Source organism: Haematobia irritans, chromosome 2 (assembly GCF_050003625.1).
Source record: "Haematobia irritans isolate KBUSLIRL chromosome 2, ASM5000362v1, whole genome shotgun sequence".
Taxonomy (NCBI): Eukaryota; Metazoa; Arthropoda; class Insecta; order Diptera; family Muscidae; genus Haematobia; species Haematobia irritans.
Genome location: NC_134398.1, coordinates 38,952,605 through 38,975,977, shown reverse-complemented (window position 1 = coordinate 38,975,977; position 23,373 = coordinate 38,952,605). Strand labels below are relative to the sequence as shown.

The 23,373-nt window shown below is 34.4% G+C and overlaps 1 protein-coding gene across 1 annotated transcript; it reads left to right on the top strand.

Moving 5' to 3' along the window:
* Positions 1-11,776: 11,776 nt before the first annotated feature.
* LOC142227485 (speckle-type POZ protein-like) lies at positions 11,777-13,027 on the top strand. Its single transcript, XM_075298040.1, has one exon. The coding sequence runs from the start codon at positions 11,838-11,840 to the stop codon at positions 12,900-12,902; it is 1,065 nt and encodes a 354-aa protein (XP_075154155.1). The 5' UTR covers positions 11,777-11,837; the 3' UTR covers positions 12,903-13,027.
* The last annotated feature ends 10,346 nt before the right edge of the window (positions 13,028-23,373 follow it).

The following is a 23,373-nucleotide window of genomic DNA, read 5'->3' as shown; positions in this document are numbered from 1 at the left end:
ACTAACCACAAATATTTGATCAACTTGAAGTTGTTAATTTTTTTAATTTTGTAGATTTTTGGTAATTTTTTTTTCAAATTTTGGTGGATTATATTTGGCACGAGTGGCAACCGTGATACTAATACTGTAGATGTAAAATGAGGTACAGCTCCAACTTGTATGCAATTTTTAGCAAAAACTTTCTTTTGCTGGCTCTAAACGTGTAAACAAACTGCTTCTATTCAAAATTTTTGAACGGAGCTAATATCGTCATTTTTGGGGCAAAACTGGGAAAATTGGCATTTGCTATTTTTTATTTAGTAAAAAATAGGCAAAATTGGCAGTTTTGATTACGGCCTATACAAAAACCAATTCTGTTACTCCCATTTTTTAACTCACTCTCTTCTCACTATCAACACTCTCCTTATCACTCTCATACTTACTCTCCCATTGCAGCATGACAAAAGCCAAACACAGTGTTGCCAGGGGTTAGGGGTGGAAAATATCTTAACCTTATAAAGTAAAACAATACTCAATTGAATTTGGAATAAATTGGACATGAATTTGAAGAAAAAAGTAAAAAAAAATATATTAATAAATAAATTATTTATTTACAACAATTGGACACTGCCAATGCCGAAGATTTTGGAATTTTGGACTATTTTTGGCGAATAATGCATATATTTTTTGAATTCTATTTTATTAACTTTTCTACATTATAAACCGAAATTTTATTTAAATATTTTTTTAATTAATTCTATTTAAAAACTTTATAAATTGATATACATGTTGTGTGTATCAAAACAGAATTTTTTTTAAAAGATTTTGAAAGGCATTTTTATCTATTTACATTCCTAAAATTTTTTAGGGGTTTTGAAAAAACTCTAGAACAATTTAGGGGTTTTTTCTTAATATCTGGTGGTAAGGGGGTAAGTTAAAAAAATAAGTAAATTAAAATTTATTTCTTAGAAGCGAATATGTAAAACCAAAATTTAAAAGAGAATTTTGTCTTAAACTTGTCCCTACTACAATTCTCCACTTTTTTGGCTCGGAATCCATACCAAAATCATTAGTGCAAAGACAAAATCTTTGAAACACGCTGTTGCTGTTTTTTCAGTGAATGTATCATTGAAAGACTGAATCTTCTTATAGTAGCCCATGAGTACTCTTAAGAGGATAACCTTTTTCAATATTAACACTTTACCAAAGTGCTTAATTAACACCGATGAGAGAGAGTGAGTAGAGGGGTGGTTACCATTTTCAGGATATTTAACACTCCATTGAAGAACAATAAATGTTAGCAAAACTCGTGGCTTCATCCAAAGACACCTCCTTCAATATAACTTAGCGATGCCATAATAATTTCGAGGTTTGCTATATGTGGCACAGTCTTATGTTTTGGAGGAAATCATCATCAGCATATTTTTGTTTTATTTCTGTAAATATTCTTCTCTATGCTTGCTGAGATTTGGAGTTACTCACATGGGAATTTCTCGTCCATTCGATTCATTCGATTTGACTTGAGTTTCTTCTCCTCCACCATTAAATGATAATTGTGCTTGATATGCATTTTTATTTTGAGAAGAATTTTGTTCTAAAAATTTGCTTGTAAACAAGATTATATGTAATTGTTATTGTATATGTGGTAATTATTACCAAAAGGTAAATTAATTAAGTGGTTGATGGTAAATGTCGGAGGAGTATGAGTTTGCATTTTGTTTAAAGGAAATAGAATACATTTGGGTGTTATTAGAAATTGTTTTTTTTTCGTAATAAAATTTTGGGAAACTTTTCTATAGAAGAAATAAATTTTTGAAAAAAAAAATCTATAGAAATAAAATTTTGGGAAAATTTGCTATAAAAACAAGTAAGGAAAGTCTAAAGTAGGGCGGGGCCGACTATATTATACCCTGCACCACTTTGTAGATCTAAATTTTCGATACCATATCTCATCCGTCAAATGTGTTGGGGGCTATATATACAGGTTTGTCCCAAATACATACATTTAAATATCACTCGATCTGGACAGAATTTGATAGACTTCTGCAAAATCTATAGACTCAAAATTTAAGTCGGCTAATGCACTAGGGTGGAACACAATGTTAGTAAAAAATATGGGAAACATTTAAATCTGAAGCAATTTTAAGGAAACTTGGCAAAAGTTTATTTCTGATTTATCGCTAGATATGTATGTATTAGAAAGTTAGGAAAATTATAGTCATTTTTACAACTTTTCGACTCAGTAGTGGCGATTTTACAAGGAAAATGTTGGTATTTTGACCATTTTTGTCGAAGTCAGAAAAACATATATATGGGAGCTATATCTAAATCTGAACCGATTTCAACCAAATTTGGCACGGATAGCCACAATGATAATTCTACTCCCTATGCAAAATTTCAACTTAATCGGAGTTAAAAATTTGCCTCTGTGGTCATATGAGTGTAAATCGGGCGAAAGCTATATATGGGAGCTATATATAAATCTGAACCGATTTCAATCAAATTTGGCACGCATAGCTACAATGCTAAATCTACTCCCTGTGCAAAATTTCAACCAAATTGGGCCAAAACTCTGGCTTCTAGGACCATATTAGTCCATATCGGGCGAAAGATATATATGGGAGCTATATCTAAATCTGAACCGATTTCAATCAAATTTTACACACTTAACTGCACTACTAATTGTACTCCTAGTGCGAAATTTTAAACAAATTGGGCCAAAACTCTGGCTTCTAGGACAATATTAGTCCATATCGGGCGAAAGATATATATGGGAGCTATGTCTAAATTTGAATCGATTTCAACCAAATTTTGCACACTTGAGTATACTACTAATTGTACTCCTAGTGAAAAATTTCAACCAAATTCGGCCAACAATATGGCTTCTAAGACCATATAAGTCCATATCGGCCGAAAGATATATATGGAGCTATATCAAAATCTGAACCGATTTCAATCAAATTTTGCACACTTGACTATACGACCAAGTGTTATGTTTGTACAAAATTTCAAGCAAATCGGTATAAAACTCTGGCTGCTGGGTCCATATTAGTGCATATCGGGCGAAAGATATATATGGGAGCTATATCTAAATCTGAACCGATTTCTTCCAAAATCAATAGGGTTCTATTCTGACCCAAATTAGGAACATGTGCCAAATTTGAATGCGATTGGACTTAAATTGCGACCTAGACTTTGATCACAAAAATGTGTTCACAGACAGACGGACGGACGGACAGACGGACATGGTTATATCGACTCAGGGACCCACCCTGAGCATTATTGCCAAAGACACCATGTGTCTATCTCGTCTCCTTCTGGGTGTTACAAACATATGCACTAACTTATAATACCCTGTTCCACAGTGTGGCGCAGGGTATAATAAAATTTTGGGAAAATTCGCTATAAAAATAAAATTTTGACTAAATTTTCTAGAGGAAATAACATTTTGAAATAAAATACATTTGGGTGTTATTAGAAATTGTTTTTTTGTTTTTTGGAATAAATTTTTGAGAAACTTTTCTACAGAAGAAATAAATTTTTGAAAAAAAAAAATTCTTTACAAATAAAATTTTGAGAAAATTTGCTATAAAAATACAATTATGACAAAATTCTCTACAGAAATAAAATGTTGACTAAATTTTCTAGAGGAATAACATTTTGAAAAAATGTTTTATACGAATAAACTTTTGACAAAAACTTTCCATAGAGATAACTCTTTGACAACATTTTCTATAGAACTAAAATCTTGACAAAAAGTTTATATTATTTTTATATATTAATAGGCCACTTTTTTTTGGTACATATTGTGGGCGTGCGATGGTAAATTTGGTCTCAAATGAAAGGTAATTTTTTGTAGATATGGCGAATCGTTTAATTTTTTAAATTAAACGAGGAGAAATTTGAATTTTTCTAAAATTATTGACGTTGTTGTGCTCAGTTTGAGAGTGAGTTTTTGTTTGGTTTGTTGTAGCGTGGTGCGTGTGGGTGTGTATGCATTGTATGTTGGCTTTTGCTATTTATGCTGGCATGGGAGAGTAAAATTGAGAGTGATAATGAGAGAGTTGATTGGGAGCAGTGCTGCCGCTAGTGAAAAATTGAGTGAAGTAGATTTTGGAAAAAAGTGGAGTAGATTGAATAAAATTGAAGTAGCATAAATTTTTGAAAACAAAACAATAGAATTCATTTTATTATACCCTCCACCATAGGATGGGGGTATATTAACTTTGTCATTCCGTTTGTAACACATCGAAATACTCCCAAATTTGGCTTGGCGGGGACTCTAAGAGAAGCAAATTTCATCCGATCCAGCTGAAATTTGGTACATGGTTTCAGCATAGGATCTCTAACAACCATGCAAAAATTGGTCCACATCGGTCCATAATTATATATAACCCCCTTATAAACTAATCCCCTGATTTGGCTGGCGGAGCCTCTAAGAGAACCAAATTTCATCCGATCCGGCTGAAATTTGGTACGTAAGTATATGGTCTCTAACAACTATGCAAAAATTGGTCCACATCGGTTAATAATTCAATGATTAAAACCGCTATGTTCATCGTAATTAAAGGAATAGGAAAAACATTTAGGTAATATGGGGAAAATATTAAAAATTTGAAGCAGAACAAAAAGTGAAGCAGATTTTTGGAAGAAGGAGTGACGAAGTAAATTTTGTGAAAATGAAGCAAAATACTTCGATTGAAGTAGTAGCGGCAGCACTGATTGGGAGCTATAGCAATGGTTATAAGTAGTACCAATTTCAACTCAATTTTTATTTACATAAAACGTACTTACTTAATCTCCCAGTTTTCGCAAGAACATAATCGATTGTTTGGTAATTGGTTTAAATTTTTACCACTGGGATATGTTTACTCGAAATTTGTAAATTTATATATGTTTACACTCACACATATTATTATACCCAACACCATAGAATGGTGACGGGGGTATAATAAGTTTGTAATTCCTTTTGTAACACAACGAAATATTGATTTCCGACTATATAAAGTATATATATTCTTGATCAGGGAGAAATTCTAAGACGATATAAGCATGTCCGTCTGTCTGTCTGTCTGTTGTAATCACGCTACAGCCTTCAATAATGGCGCTATCGTCAAGAAATTTGGCACAGATACATGTTTTGTGTGCAGGCAGGTCAAGTTCGGAGATGGGTTATAGCGATTCAAGTTTTGATATAGTCCCCATACAAACCCACCTCCCGATTTGGGGTCTTGGGCTTATAAAAACCGTAGTTTTTATCCAATTTGCTTGAAATTGGAAATCTAGAGGTAATTTAGGACCATTAAAAAGTATGCCGAAAATGGTGCCTGTCGGTCCATGTTTTGGTATAGCCCCCATATGGACCGATTTCCCGATTTTGCTTCTTGGGCGTCTAGAAAGTGTATTTTCTATCCGATTTGTCTGAAATTGAAAATCTAGAGGTCCTTTAAGACCACAAATTGGTGTGTCGAAAATAGCGTTCGGAGATGGGCTATATCGGTCCAAGTTTTGATATAGTCCCCATATAAACCCACCTCCCGATTTGGGGTCTTGGGCTTATAAAAAACCGTAGTTTTTATCCAATTTGCCTGAAATTGGAAATCTATAGGTAATTTAGGACCATCAAAAAGTATGCCGAAAATGTTGTCTGTCGGTCCATGTTTTGGTATAGCCCCCATATGGACCGATTTTGCTTCTTGGGCGTCTAGAAAGTGTATTTTCTATCCGATTTGTCTGAAATTGAAAATCTAGAGGTAATTTAGGACCATCAAAAGGTATGCCGAAAATGGGGGTATCGGTCCATGTTTTGGTATAGCCCCATATGGACCGATTCCCGATCTAGCTTCTTGGGCGTCTAGAAACTGTATTTACAATCCGATTTGCCAGAAATTAAAAATCTAGAGGTATTTTAGGACCATAAATTGGTGTGTCGAAAATGGTCAGTATCGGTCCATGTTTTGGTATAGCCATCATATAGGCCAATCTCCAAATTTTATTTCTTGGGCGTCTAGAAACTGTATTTACAATCCGATTTGCCGGAAATATGAAATCTAGAGGTATTTTAAGACCGCAAATTGGTGTGTCGAAAATGTGGTGTATCGCTCCATGTTTTGGTGTAGCCCCCATATAGACTGATCTCCCGATTTTACTTCATGGTCTTGTAGAATTCATAGTTTTTACCCAATTTGTCAGAAATTTGACTTCTAGAGGTATTTGAGGACCTTTAAAAGGTGTGTCGAAAATGGTGAGAATTGGTCCATGGTCCCCATATAGACCTACCTCTCGAATTTATTTCTTGGGCTGCTAAAATCTGTAGTTTTTATCCACCTTGCCTGAAATTGGAAACCTAGGTATTTTAGGACCACAAATATGTCAGCCAAATATGGTGTGTATCGAGCCATGTTTTAGTATAGCCCCCATATAGACCGATCTCCCGATTTAACTCCTTGGGCTTCTAGAAACCGTAGTTTTTATCCGATTTGCCCGAAAATGTAAATATACTGGTATTTTAGACCCTCAAAAATCTGTATCGCATTTATTTTTACCGGTCCATTATGTAAGGCATCGATATAGACCGATTTCACTTTTTGAGGAAACTGAAAGTAAAATTTTCCAGATTTTAGTTCATACGTGGTATATTAGACCAAAAAGTTATGTATAGGTAAGTCTACAAATAATTACGAATCGATATGGACTTCTCCACGGTACGTAGAGAACCAGAATTGAAATATCGGGGGGCTATATACAATTATGAACTTGATATGGACCAATTTTTGTGTGATTGGGAATCGATTTATCTGAGGGCTATATATTAGAGGTCTGCATCGAATAACTTTTCACTACATGTATGCAATTCGCTGTCGAATATAGTACATACACTGTCTTTCTCTCAGAGCGCAAGTAGTGAAGTGAAGAGAACACTTGCTTGTCAAATACCACCAAGTACTTATCCGAAACAATATGTGTTCCGAAAAAATGTAAGTACTTGAGAAAAAGTACAACATGGATTCTCTTCACTTCACGTGGTACCACAAATATTGCTCAGTTATGTGCGAAGCAAAACTTTCCATTATTATTAATCACTAGCGTAACCCGGCCCGCTTCGCTGCGCCTTCCGAAGCGTATTTGTTGGAACATTTTGCGTAAACTTAGTCAACCATATCCTTCGTGCTGAAAACAAATTCGAAAAGATTTGAATTCTTTCAAACAAATCGGACTACTTGCTTTTTCGTAAAATCGGACTACTTGCTTATGTAAAACGGTTCGTCTTAAAAAATGACGGGGAGAGGGTGTACCCTTTCCTCCAAATTTTTTAATAATGTTCTGTATTCAAGTAGTTGGACAATCTTCTATATTTCTTGTGAATTTTTTAGTGGTTTGTCATTATTAAGTGGTTTGTCAAGGAAAGGTATCCTTCTCCTCAACATATCTGAAAATTAAACACTATATTATAATAACATACAAAGAATTACTGTTTCCCATCCAATAAATCGGAAAATGCAAAAGTAGTAAAAAATTTTACCACATTAACATTTGCTAAAATGTTGGAAAATGATGCATCCTCTACGTTGGCTCCCAATTTCATGTAAATTTAAGTTCTTTACTAAAAAGAAGTCTGGCAGAAGCTTGTGCAAAAATAATAAAATTATGTACCGAGTTCCCATTTACGGACAACCCTCTACTTTCAAATTAAGAAAAAAAAAACGGACAAAAGGGAAACCATCTTCGCTCCACTCCCACCTGATATCGGACTATCACGTACCCTATATTAATTTCGCATCTACTCAATGGTCCCTATAAATTCTATCGAAGTAAATCGACAAAGTTTATTTCAATTTTCCCCTTCCCCAAACAGATATCGAAAAATCATACATTAATTTAAAAATCATGTATAAATTTCATCACCTCCTCCCACGTTCCCTGTAAATTTCAAGTAGATCGGGGATGTTTAAATTTTGCTCTATTGTTTTAAAGGGACGTCACTTTCCCCGATGCAATATCGACAAACACCGTAGTGAATAGCAATTCTTGAAACTTTCCTTCAAGTGTGGGGCAAGGAAGGTTGCCTCTTCGCCCAAATATCACAAAATCAGGTATCAACTATTAATATCGTAACCTCTCCCCAGTCCTCTGTAAATTTGGTAAAGTTTAATGGTTTCTCTGTATGTAACATACTTAAGAGAAGCGGATGTCTCCCTATGCCCTTTTATTTTTCCCCGACCAAATATTAAAAAATCAGGAACCTGATATAAATTTCATAACCTCACCCATTTTTTCCGTAAAATTTCAGTCGGGGGAGTTTAGTTTTGTTTTCACTGTACTTTAAAAAAAAGGCGGGCAAATGGGTGGTCCTCCTCCCCGACCAAATATCGAAAAATAATGTAGCGGATTTTTGTCTAGATGCCAACGCCAACATTCAATGAAAATTTCAAGCAAATCGCATAATTTTATTCCATGTTTCAAAAAGTAGGGCAAGGGGGAGGTCCCCCTCCCCGTCCACATATGAAATCATCAGGTACACCATATTAATTCCATAACCTCACCGCATGTTCTCTGTAAATCTCAGATAATTTAGAGAATTTTAGTTTTTTCACTGTACTTTAAAAAAAAGTCGAACAAAGGGGAGGTCCCCCTCCGCCACCAAATATCGAAATATAAGGTAGCGGATCTTTATCTAGATGCCAACCCCAACCTTCAATGAAAATTTCAAGCAAATCGGTCAACTTTGGTCCAATTTTCAAAAAGTCCGACAAAGGGGAGGTCCCCCTCCGCGACCAGGTGTCAAAAAAAGAGGTACCCTATTTTCACCACATGAACGCCCCCTACGATCTCTCAAAGTTTCAAGTAAATCGGTTCAGCCGTTTTGGAGCCAACTCGGAACATACAAATAAACAAATAAACAAACAAACAAACAAATAAACAAACATAGATTGAATTTTATATATATAGATAGATAGATAGATATGTATGTATATCACATATTTCATATATTTATGTATGTCACACACTTACCTTAACGTTTGCCGTTCTTTATATCAATCCGAAAACATATATTATGGAGAGTAACTGTTTTCTTGTATTTCTGAAACTGCACGTGGTACATGGAGTACTCTATGAAGTTTTGTTCTCGCAACATACTCGACGTGATCACTCTGAGTACACTTCAATAAGAGAGAAAGAGGAATATGTGTTTGTTGGCAGTGAAGACATCAGAGTAGCAACAAGAAGTTACTCGTGGCTTTTGGTGTTCATTAAAATGTGTACCAATTGTTTTGCGACTCTCTCAAATATATGTACTCATTTAGCAAGTACACGTGTACTCTGCATTTACAAATGGAATTGTGCAGACCTCTACTATATATAACTATAGACCGATATGGAACGGCCATATACTAACACAATGTACCAAATTTCAACTGACTCGGATGAAATTTGCTCTTCCAAGGGGCTCCGGAGGTCAAATCTGGGGATCGGTTTATGTGGGTCCTATATATAATTATGGACCGATTTCGACCAATTTTTGCATGGGTGTTTGAGGCCATACATTAATACCACGTACAAAATTTCAACTGAATCAGATGAATTTTGGTCTTCCAAGAGGCTCCGGAGGTTAAATCTGGTGATCGGTTTATATGGAGGCTATATATAATTATGGACCGATGTGAACCAATTTTTGCATGGTTGTTACAGACCATATACTAACACCATGTACCAAATTTCAGTCGGATCGGATGAAATTTGCTTCTCTTAAAGGCTCCGCAAGCCAAATCGGGGGATCGGTTTATATGGGGGCTATATGCAATTATGGACCGATGTGGACCAATTTTTTCATGGTAGAGGACTCGCAAGCCAAATTCTTTTATATGGGGCTATACGTAAAAGTGAACCGATATGGCTCATTTGCAATACCATCCGACCTACATGAATAACAACTACTTGTGCCAAGTTTCAAGTCGATAGCTTGTTTCGTTCGGAAGTTAGCGTGATTTCAACAGACGGACGGACGGACGGACATGCTCAGATCGACTCAGAATTTCACCACGACCCAGAATATATATACTTTATGGGGTCTTAGAGCAATATTTCGATGTGTTACAAACGGAATGACAATGTTAATATACCCCCGATCCTATGGTGGAGGGTATAAAAATTTATCTTCGCGAAGCGTACTGGTTGAACTGATCTACTTGGGAGAATATCTGTCATATAATTATTATGAAATTATATACATTATCAAGTAATCCGCTACGACGAAGAATTTTCAAAGTAAACTATTATATTTGATTCATGGTGGTGGGTATTTAAGATTCGGCCGGGCCGAACTTACTACTGTATGTAAAAAAGGGTGGTTAAATTGTAAGGGCCGATGTTGAATGTGAACCACACCTAAACGCCAAGTTTTTTTTCCGAATTTTATTTAACATTTCTCTATTTCAGACTTATTCAATTTGAACCATGGAGAGATACACAATCCAACAACTTGTTAAATGGTTCCAAGAAATGGCAACAGTGGATGATCAATTTTCGAAGAAAATCATTTTCAGTGACAAGGCACATTTTTACCTCAGTGGATTCGTCAATAAACAGAATTGCCGCATTTGGGCGAATGAGAATCCAAGAGTGATTGTCGAAAAACAAATGCACCCACAAAGAGTGACTGTTTGGTGCGGTTTATGGGCTGGCGGCATCATCGGGCCGTACTTTTTCAACACCATACTGTGAATGAACACCATACTGTGAATGAACACCATACTGTGAATGAACACCATACTGTGAATGGTGTTCGCTATCGTGAGATGATAACGAACTTTTTATTTCCCGAATTGGAAGATATAGATGTGGATGATATGTGGTTTCAGCAGGACGATGCCACTTGCCACACAGCTAACGAAACAATGGCTCTTTTGCGCAACAAATTAAATGGCCGTGTTATCTCACGTAATTGCGATGTCAATTGGCCGCCAAGATCATGTGATTTGACACCGTTGGACTTTTTTCTTTTGGGTTATTTGAAAGAAAAGGTGTACGTCGATAAGCCAGCAACAATTCAAAAGCTAATGGATGGGATAATTCGGCACATTAACGGCATAGAACCTCCATTTTGCCTCAGCGTCATCGAAAATTTGAACCATCGGATGAAGGTGTGCCACCGAGGTCGCGGCGCCCATATGGCCTATATTTTGTTCCATACATAATTGAGTAATACCAATATATCATAATAAAATAAAATTACAATAATTTCCTAAATAGTTTGTGTTTTATTCAAAATCAACATCGACCCTTGAAATTTTAACCACCCTTTATTATAGGTTGGTATACCAACTTGGTCATATTGATCTCAGATTTCATTAAAGGTAAAAAACATCAATCGTCTTCCGTCTATCTAAAGAAATTCGGAAAAAAATAATTTTTCTCGGTTTTTTTTTGGAAATTTTGGCAAAACCAAAAACCGAACGTCCTTCGTCCAATCCCTTAATTTGTCATTTTAATATGGGCATCATAAACAATTTTCTCTGTGTGTACTCATTTCATTTCCTTCATTGACATGAGTTGAAACTAAAGACCAACATTTGCTAATTATATGAAATTTGCATTGGCATGGTAATGAGTTGGTCCTCTCCTTAAGGCGGAAATCCCCGACATTCAAATCCCTATTGTCAATGTATCTACCTGCCTGTATGGAAATTTTTACCTAATGTGCAAAATTTCAATACCTACTATCTCTCTGAAGGTAAATTTCAAAAGGTTAACTAAATGTTTTGGGATGAAAAGAATATATTCAGTTTTATTATAGCATTCAAGGAAAGTACACGGACATTTGCTTCTACCAAGTACACACACACAAAATAGTTTCCCTTATGCCTTCCGCTAACACTACAAAGATCTGTGCTTTGCATAAACCTACAGATATCACAAAGATACCCAGCGGTGATCAATGGTTTTGTGATCGTGTTCGTGTGAGCAATTTTTGCTATCTTTGGAAAATAAAAAATTTTAGCCAATTCAAAGATAAAGTAGAGTCTCCCGTATTTGCCGAAAGAATAGATAGTAAAATCACATGGCAATTGATAATGTCCGAAAACGAGGGCGGAAGGATTGTGCTGCTGTTGAAATTAATATCAAGTGACCAGAGTCGGGTAAAATTTAAATTGAAATGTGGCCTGTTGAGAAATGATGGAGAATTCGACTATGCCCTTGGCAAATGGAATGGTCTAGCCACATCATATGGAGCCTTTATATTCCCTCGTAATGTGACCTCCAGTGATCTACAGGACAAATCCCGACATCTGCTCTCGAATGATGTTCTAACAATGTATTGTGATATGACTGTGATGATTGATATATTCGATAGTTCACCCTGTGATGTCAGTGGTATGGCCACGATTGAGGCCAGATTACTATGTGGACTGTCTAGCCTCTTTCGTATGGGAAAATTTAGTGATGTCACTGTTCGTGTTCAGGGTAAATCATATCCGGCCCATAAAGCAATTTTAAGTCTACGTAGTGATGTCTTTGCAGCAATGCTTGACCATGATAGCATGCTGGAGAATACCTCAAATCAAATTGTCATAGAAGATTTCGATTATCGAGTCATACAGGAAATGCTTAGATTCATCTATACCAATAAAGCCCCCAATATAGATGAAATGGCCAGTGACTTGTTGGCTGCAGCCGATAAATATGATTTGACTTATCTCAAGGTAATGTGTGAATCTGTCCTATATCGTGATATCACCATAGATAATGCCTTGGCCACTTTTGTGTTAGCTGATCGTTATACGGCCAAAACGCTAAGGGCCAGAACAAAACATTTCATTAAAGTAAATCTAGACACAATAAAGGAGACCGACGAATGGAATATCATGTTGAGTAACTATAAAGCAATGGTTAAGGAGATTGAAGCTTATAATGGATGTGAATAGATTATGGAATATGTAAATGCTGCTATGTAAAGATTGTTATTGAATATATACCCTTAGACTAAGAATATCTTAGTAAACTGAATAATAAGTTTAAATATATAATAAATACAGTAATAAATCCGAATCTTATGTACTCTCCACCCTGGATTGCGTAGAAACTTCTATAGAAATATAGATTCAGTTCTTGATCGATTTATATAGGGAGGTCTACAAATAATTACGAACCGATATGAACTTTTGCGCGGTAATAAGAGAGCCAGTATTGAAATAGTGTGGCCGCTTTATATGGAGGCTATATACAATTACGAACACGGTTGCCATAGTTGACTAAGAGAAAACGAGTGAAGTACCTCATAAATTTTCTATAGAAATAAAAGTTTGACAAAATGGTCTATATAAATAAAATTTTGACAAATTTTTCTATAGAAATAAAATTTTGACATATTTTCTATAGAAATAAAATGTTAACAAAATTTTCTATAGAAATAAAATAAAATTTTGACAAAATTTCTCTAGAAATAAAATTTTGATAAAATTTTCTATAGAAATAAAAAAATTCTATAGAAATAAAATTTTGACAAAATTTTCTATAGAAATAAAATTTTGACAACATTTTCTATAGAAATAAAATTTTGATAAAATTTTCTATAGAAATAAAATTTTCTATAAAAAAATCTATAGAAATAAAATTTTGACAAAATTATCTATAGAAATAAAATTTTGACAAAATTTTCTATAGAAATAAAATTTGGCAAAATTTTCTATCGAAATAAAATTTTGACAAAATTTTCTATAGAAATAAAATTTTGACAAAATTATCTATAGTAATAAAATTTTGACAAACATATCTATAGAAATAAAATTTTGACAAAATTTTCTATAGAAATAAAATTTTGATAAAAAAATTTTCTATAGAAATAAAATAAAATTTTGACAACATTTTCTCTAGAAATAAAATTTTGATGAAATTTTCTATAGAAATAAAATTTTGACTAAATTTTCTCTAGAAATAAAATTTTGACAAAATTTTCTATAGAAATAAAATTTTGACAAAATTTTCTATAGAAATAAAATTTTGACAAAATTTTCTATAGAAATAAAAGCTTGAAAAAAATTTCTACAGAAATAAAATTTTGACAAAATTTTCTACAGAAATAAAATTTTGACAAATTTTTCTATACAAATACAATTTGGACAAAATTTTCTAAAGAAATAAAATTTGACAAAATTATCTATAGAAATAAAATTTTGATAAAATTTTCTATAGAAATAAAATTTTGACAAAATTTTCTATAGAAATAAAATTTTCTATAGAAATAAAAAAAATTGTATAGAAATAAAATTTTGACAAAATTTTCTATAAAAATAAAATTTTGAAAAAATTTTCTATAGAACGAGTGAAGTACCTCATAAATTTTCTATAGAAATAAAATGTTGACAAAATTTTCTATAGAAATAAAATTTTGACAAATTATCGATAGAAATAAAATTTTGACAAAATTTTCTATAGAAATAAAATGTTGACAAAATTTTCTATAGAAATAAAATTTTGACAAAATTTCCTATAGAAATAAAATTTGACAAAATTATCTATAGAAATACAATTTTGACAAAATTTTCTATAGAAATAAAATAAAATTTTGACAAATTTTTTTATAGAAATACAATTTTGACAAAATTATCTATAGAAATACAATTTTGACAACATTTTCTATAGAAATAAATTTTGATAAAATTTTCTATAGAAATAAAATTTTGACAAAATTTTCTATAGGAATAAAATTTTGACAAAATTTTCGATAGAAATAAAATAAAATTTTGACAAAATTTTCTATAGAAATAAAATTTTGATAAAATTTTCTCTAGAAATAAAATTGTGATAAAATTATCTATAGAAATAAAATTTTGACAAAATTTTCTATAAAAATTAAATTTTGATAAAATTTTCTATTGAAATAAAAGCTTGACAAAATTTTCTATAGATTATTTTTGGCTCGCGGCCATATGCTAACACCATGTACCAAATCAGTCGGATCGGATGAAATTTGCTTCTCTTAGAGGCTCCGCAACCCAAATCTGGGGATCGGTTTATATGGGGGCTATATATAAATATGAACCGATGTGGACCAATTTTTGCATGGTTGTTAGAGACCATATACCAACACCATGTACGAAATTTCAGCCGGATCGGATGAAATTTGCTTCTCTTTGAGGCTCTGCAAGCCAAATCCGGGTATCGGTTTATATGGGGGCTATATATAATTATGGGCCGATGTAGATCAATTTTTGCATGGTTGTTAGAGACCATATACCAAAACCGTGTACCAAATTTCAGCCGGATCGGATGAAATTTGCTTCTCTTTGAGTCTCCGCAAGCCAAATCTGGGATCGGTTTATATGGGGGCTATATATAACTATGGACCGATGTGAACCAATATTTGCATGGTTATTAGAGACCATATACCAACACCAAGTACCAAATTTCAGCAGGATCGGATAAAATTTGCTCCTCTTTGAGGCTCCGCAAGCCAAATCTGGCGTTCGGTTTATATGGGGGCTACATATAATTATGGACCGATGTAGACCCATTTTTGCATGGTTATTAGAGACCATATACCAACACCCTGTACCAAATTTCAGCAGGATCGGATAAAAGTTGCTCCTTTTTGAGGCTCCGCTAGCCAAATCTGGCGATCGGTTTATATGGGAGCTATATATAATTATGAACCACTGTGGACCAATTTTTGCATAGTTGTTAGAGACCATATACCAACACCATGTACCAAATTTCAGCCGGATCGGATGAAATATGCTTCTCGTAGAGGCTCCGCAAGCCAAAACTGGGGATCGGTTTATATGGGGGCTATATATAATTATGGACCGATGTAGACCAATTTTTGCATGGTTGTTAGAGACCATATACCAACACCATGTACCAAATTTCAGCCGGATCGGAGGAAATTTGCTTCTCTTAGAGGGTCTGCAAGCCAAATTTGGGGGTCCGTTTATATGGGGGCTATACGTAAAAGTAGACCGATATGGCCCATTTGCAATACCATCCGACCTACATCAATAAAACTACTTGTGCCAATTTTCAAGTCGATAGCTTGTTTCGTTCGGAAGTTAGCGTGATTTCAACAGACAGAGGGACGGACGGACGCTTAGATCGACTCAGAATTTCACCACGACCCATAATATATATATACGTTATGGGATCTTAGAGCAATATTTCGATGTGTTACAAAAGGAATGGGGGTATCCCCATCCTATGGTGGAGGGTATAACAAAAGTTCTCTGATTCACTTGAGATTTACAGAGAACACGCCGTGAGGTTTTGAATTTACCTGATTTTTTTAATATTTGGACGGAACGGGGGACCTCCCCCTTGTCCGACTTTTTGAAAATTGGAACAAAATTATCCGATTTGCTTGAAATTTTCAGGGAAGGTTGAAAAAGGCGCCTAGGCAAAGAACAGCTAATTTATTTTTCAATATTTGGTCGAGGAGGGGGCGTCCCCTTTGTCCGATTTTTTTAAAGTACAGTGAAAAAAACTAAAATTTGTCGACTTACTGAAATTTATATGTGAAATTTATATATGAAATTTATATGATGTATATGGTTTTTTAATACTTGGTCGGGGAAAAATAAAAGGGCACAGGGTGGCGTTATTTCTCATCAAGTATCTACCGTAAAACAATTAAACTATTCCAATTTACTTGAAATTTAATGAGGATGTGTGGTAGATTATATTATTATAATGGATGTCTGATTTTGTGATAATCAGAAGGGAAGAGGGGCCTCCCTTGCCCTGCTGTTTCATAATTGGGCTTATAAATTGCTTGAGATTTTCTGGAACGTCTACACAACGCTATATCATTTTTCGATATTGGGACGGGGAGGGAGTCTTCCTCTAAAACTGAAAAAACTAGAATTCTCAAGTTTATTTGAAAAGACCGTAGGGGAAGGTTTGAAATCAATATGGTGTGCTTGATTTTTGGGTATTTGGGCGGGAACTTTCTTGGAATTTGCAGAGAAAGTGATACAAAAACAAGTAAGGAAAATCTAAAGTCGGGCGGGGCCGACTATATTATACCCTGCACCACTTTGTAGATCTAAATTTTCGATACCATATCACATCCGTCAAATGTGTTGGGGCTATATATAAATGTTTGTCCCAAATACATACATTTAAATATCACTCGATCTGGACAGAATTTGATAGACTTCTACAAAATCTATAGACTCAAAATTTAAGTCGGCTAATTCACTAGGGTGGAACACAATGTTAGTAAAAAATATGGGAAACATTTAAATCTGAAGCAATTTTAAGGAAACTCCGAAAAAGTTTATTTATGATTTATCGCTCGATATATATGTAGTAGAAGTTTAGGAAAATTAGAGTCATTTTTACAACTTTTCGACTAAGCAGTGGCGATTTTACAAGGAAAATGTTGGTATTTTGACCATTTTTGTCGAAATCGGAAAAACATATATATGGGAGCTATATCTAAATCTGAACCGATTTCAACCAAATTTGGCACGCATAGCTACAATGATAATTCTACTCCCTGTGTAAAATTTCATCTAAATCGGAGTTAAAAATTGGCCTCTACGGTCATATGAGTGTAAATCGGGCGAAAGCTATATATGGGAGATATATCTAAATCTGAACCGATTTCAACCAAATTTGGCACGCATAGCTACAATGCTAATTCTACTCCCTGTGCAAAATTTCAACTAAATCGGAGCAAAAAATTGGCCTCTGTGGTCATTTGAGTGTAAATCGGGCGAAAGCTATATATGGAAGCTATATCTAAATCTGAACCGATTTCAACCAAATTTGACACGCATAGCTACAATGCTAATTCTACTCCCTGTGCAAAATTTCAACTAAATCGGAGCAAAAAATTGGCCTCTGTGGTCATTTGAGTGTAAATCGGGCGAAAGCTATATATGGGAGCTATATCTAAATCTGAACCGATTTGGCTGATATTTTGCAAGTTTTTCGAGACTCATAAAATATTCCGATGTACGGAGTTTGAGGAAGATCGGTTGATATACACGCCAATTATGACCAGATCGGTGAAAAATATATATGGCAGCTATATCTAAATCTGAACCGATTTTTTCCAAAATCAATAGGGATCGTCTTTGAGCCGAAACAGGACCCTATACCAAATTTTAGGACAATCGGACTAAAACTGCGAGCTGTACTTTGCACACAAAAATACATCAACAGACAGACAGACAGACGGACAGACAGACGGACAGACAGACAGACGGACATCGCTAAATCGACTCAGAATTTAATTCTAAGACGATCGGTATACTAAACGATGGGTCTCAGACTTTTCCTTCTTGGCGTTACATACAAATGCACAAACTTATTATACCCTGTACCACAGTAGTGGTGAAGGGTATAAATAGAGCAAAATCTAAGCTTCTCCGATTTACTTGAAATGGGGAGGAGATGATTAAATTTATACAGGGTACATTTTATGATTTTTCTACAGGCTTCTGCCAGACTCTCTTAAGAAAAAAACTTAAATTTATATGAAGTTGACAGGCAACGTAGAGGGTGCTTCATTTTCCAGTATATGTTTGGAAAGGCATGTTCTCCGTGTCCAACACTTTAAGTACTTTTACTTTTTCCGATTTGTTGGACGATATGTTGAGGAGATGTAGAAGATTGTCCAATGGTTTGAATACAGAACAATTAAAAAACAAAAAAATTGCTTGAAAGCGAACACCACCTATCCGACGTTTGCTAAGCCGGTCCGTTTTACATCTGCATAACTTCCATATTTCTGTATATAAACGGAAAAGCATGTAGTCCGATTTTTTTGAAATGTACGGGACACGTGTGTGAAAATCATCGAGAGATTAATCAGTACTTCCGTTTTTTGTGCCAGAATTCCCCTGACCTTACTCTTTAGAAGAGTTCAAATATTTTCGAGTTTGTTTTCAGATCAAAGGATATGGTTAACTAAGTTATCGAAAATATGCTTCGGGGAATGGTAGCGAGTGATGGGGATGTTGCGTCAGGGATGATAAATGATGTTGACGAAAAAGTACTAAAAATGTATTTAAAATGTACTTTTCAAAGCCAAAAAAATTTACATAAACTACAAATTTAAAAACTAATGTAAAAGTATACGTATATTTAAATGTAGACCGATTTGGACATTTTTTTTAGATTTTCTAAAAAAAAAAATCTTCTAATACAAAATTTTATTTCTATAGAAAATTTTGTCAATTTTTTTTTGCAGAAAATGTTGTAAAAAAGTTATTTCTGCGAAAATTTTTTACAAATTTTATTTCTATAGAAAATTTTGTCAACATTTTAATTCCATAGAAAATATTGACAAAATTTTATTTCTATAGAAAAATTTGTCAAAATATTATTTCTATAGAAAAAATTGTCAAAATTTCATTTCCATAGAAAATTTTCTCATAATTTTAATTCTATAGAAATTGTTTGCAAAATTGTATTTCTATAGAAAATTTTGTCAAAATTTTATTTCTATAGAAAATTTTCTCAAAATTTTATTTCTATAGAAAATTTTCTCAAAATTTTATTTCTATAGAAAAATTTCTCAAAATTTTATTTCTATAAAAGAATTTCTAAAAATTTTATTTCTATAAAAGAATTTCTCAAAATTTTATTTCTACAAAAATTTGTAAGGCACCTCTTAGTTGGAGAGGTATATCTACCAAAACATCAATAATTCTACACTTTAGGTTGCCTATTGTTTAGAATGCGAAAAGATCATCGTCCTAGGTTTTTGGGCTATACTTTTGCTGTTTCTGATGTACTCGTCACAATCACTTTACCCCTTTTTCCGACTATCTCCCGAAATGTAAGGCTCAACATACGGATCTTATTATTCAATAGAGAGATAGTCTGGAAATATACTCACGTGTTCGTGTGACCAAAGAAATTTCCTGTTTATGAATGAAAATTCCACTACAAGCCAACCAAAAACAAAACACATATAAAGAGGGAACAAAAATATTACCCGACTGCATTTAGCCGGCCATCCACAGCCCACCCATCCATTCTAGGGCAAATCACAGATGTTGGAAAACATGCGCCATAGAACGCAATTTCTTAACAACCGTCCAATTGTTTGCGGTTAGCAAGGAAAAATAACTAAGACATGCAAAACGAATCTTGAGTTGGTTATGTCTTCCTCTCATTATCCCGGCATGTTTACATGCCACCATTTGAAAATATTATCTTACTCTAATGCCGCTGCCACCAACACTAACTGGCTGGAATTAGGCAAGGATTTCTTATTGCCATTTTTTCAATGGCATTTGGTAGCATTCATCGACAGTCATCGGCTATCGGTTGAGGCACTTAGAAGTGTATTACGGATGTTCGAGAAATTAACGGAAAATTAAATTTTGAAGTGAAAATCAAAAAAATTGAGAAAAAATTTGAAGTGATTTAGAAATTTATTTGAATTTTTTTTTATGTAGTTTTTAGAATGCATCTTCTAACTGTGGTGTGGTTAACTTTACAATATTTTCATTTTATTATAGCTACTATATCGGAATTAAATAATTGTAAGTTTTGTAGTGATATTTAAAAATAAATGAAAATATATTGTTTATTTGAAAATAAATGTAAATAAAGTAAGTGAGAAATGCAAATCATGTTTTTTAAGAAAAAATAATCAAATGTGGACAGCATTAAGTTCGGCATAGCCGAAACTTAAATACCCGCCACCATGAACCAAATTTAAAAGCCTCTCTAATTTAGAGCTACTTTACAATATTATAAAATTTTGATAAAAATTTCTATAGAAATAAAATTTTTAAAAAATTTTCTATTTAAATAAAAAATTGGTCTACATCGGTCAATAATTATATATAGCCCCCATATAAACCGATCCCCAGATTTAGCTTGCGGAGCCTGTAAGAGAAGCCAATTTCATCCGATACAGTTGAAGTTTTGTGTTTTGTGTAACTATATATCTATATATGGACACTAACAACCATGCAAAAATTCGTCCATATCGGTTCACATTTATATATAGCCCCCATATAAACAAGTCTCTACATTTGACTTCCGGAGCCTTTTGGAGAAGCGAAATTCATCCGATCCGGTTGAAACTTGGTACGCGGTGTTAGTATATGGTCTTTAACAACCATGCCAAACTAGGTTCTTATCGGTCTATAGTTATATATAGCCCCCATGTAAAGAGACCCCCATATTTCAACTCTGGCTCTCTAATTACCGCGCAAGAGCCCATATCGGTTCGTAATTATTTATAGACTTACCTATACATACCTTTTGTGTCCAATATATACCACGTATGGACTAACTTACAATTTAGAAGACGATGTTAAGAAGTTTTAAGATACATTGCCATTGTTAAGTATTACCACAACCCAAGAGTAATTCGATTGTGGATGACAGTCTTTCGTAGAAGATTCTACGCAATCCTTGGTGGAGGGTACATAAGATTCGGCCTGGCCGAACTTACGGCCGTATATACTTATTTTTTGTTGTAACCAAAACTATGTCTTATTTTAATACTATCTAAATTCCCGATTTATTGACGATTTTTAAAATGCATGAAAATTTATTGGCAGCCCTGTATAAAGGGTGATACGGTCAAAATTTGGTCAAGGGAAAACGCGTGTAAATCGGTGAAATCGTTTATTTAAAGAATCAAATTAAATTTCTTTTTATACCCTCCATCATAGGATGGGGGTATATTAACTTTGTCATTCCGTTTGTAACACATCGAAATATTGCTCTAAGACCCCATAAAGTATATATATTCTGGGTCGTGGTGAAATTCTGAGTCGATCTAAGCATGTCCGTCCGTCCGTCCGTCCGTCCGTCCGTCTGTTGAAATCACGCTAACTTCCGAACGAAACAAGCTATCGACTTGAAACTTGGCACAAGTAGTTGTTATCGATGTAGGTCGGACGGTATTGAAAATGGGCCATATCGGTCCACTTTTACGTATAGCCCCCATATAAAGGGACCCTCAGATTTGGCTTGTGGAGCCTCTAACAGAAGCATATTTCATCCGATCCGGCTGAAATTTGGTATATGGTGTTGGTATATGGTCTCTAACAACCATACACAAATTGGTCCACATCGGTCCGAAATTATATATAGCCCCCATATAAACCGATCCCCAAATTTGGCTTGCGGAGCCTAAAAGAGAAGCAAATTTCATCCGATCCGAATGAAATTTGGTACATGGTGTTGGTATATGGTCTCTAACAACCTTGCAAAAATTGGTTCACATCGGTCCATAATTATATATAGCCCCCATATAAACCGATCCCAAGATTTGGCTTGCCGAGCCTCAAAGAGAAGAAAATTTCATCCGATCCGTCTGAAATTTGGTACATGATGTTGGTATATGGTCTCTAACAACCATGCAAAAATTGGTCCATATCGGTCCTTAATTATATATAGCCCCCATATAAACCGATCCCCAGATTTGGCTTGTGGAGCCTCTAAGAGAAGCAAATTTTATCCGATCCTGCTGAAATTTGGTACAGGGTTTTGGTATATGGTCTCTAACAACCATGCAAAAATTGGTCAACATCGGTCCATAATTATATATAGACCCCATATAAACCGATCTCCAGATTTGGTTTGCGAAGCCTCAAAGAGAGGCAAATTGCATCCGATCCGGCTGAAATTTGGTACATGGTATTGGTATATGGTCTCTAACAACCGTGCAAAAATTGGTTCACATCGGTCCATAATTATATATAGCGCCCATATAAACCGATCCCCAGATTTGGGTTGCGGAGCCTCAAAGAGAAGCAAATTTCATCCGATCCGACTGCAATTTGGTACATGATATTGGCATATGGTCTCTAACAACCATGCAAAAATTGGTCCACATTGGTTCATAATTGTATATAGCCGCCATATAAACCGATCCCCAAATTTGGCTTGCGGAGCCTCAAAGAGAAGCAAATTTCATCCGATCCGCCTGAAATTTGGTACATGATATTGGCATATGGTCTCTAACAACCATGCAAAAATTGGTCCACATTGGTTCATAATTATATATAGCCGCCATATAAACCAATCCCCAGATTTGGCTTGCGAAATCTCCAAGAGAAGCAAATTTCATCCAATCCGGTTGTAATTTGGAAAATGGTGTTAGTATATGATCTTTAACAACCGTGGCAGAATTGGTCCATAATTATATATAGCCCCCATATAAAACGTTCTCCAGATTTGACCTCCGGAGCCTCTTGGAGGAGCAAAATTAATCCGATCCGGTTCAAATTAGGAACGTGGTGTTAGTATATGGTCGCTAACAACCATACCAAAATTGGTCCAATCACACAAAAATTGGTCCATATCGGTTCATTATCATGGTTGCCACTAGAGCCAAAAATAATCTACCAAAATTTTATTTCTATAGAAAATTTTGTCAAAATTTTATTTCTATAGAAAATTTTGTCAAAATTTTATTTC

What these genes read in the sequence shown, in the direction of transcription:
- LOC142227485 (XM_075298040.1), top strand. Translation starts at nt 11,838, where the DNA reads ATGCCTTCCGCTAACACTACAAAGATCTGTGCTTTGCATAAACCTACA.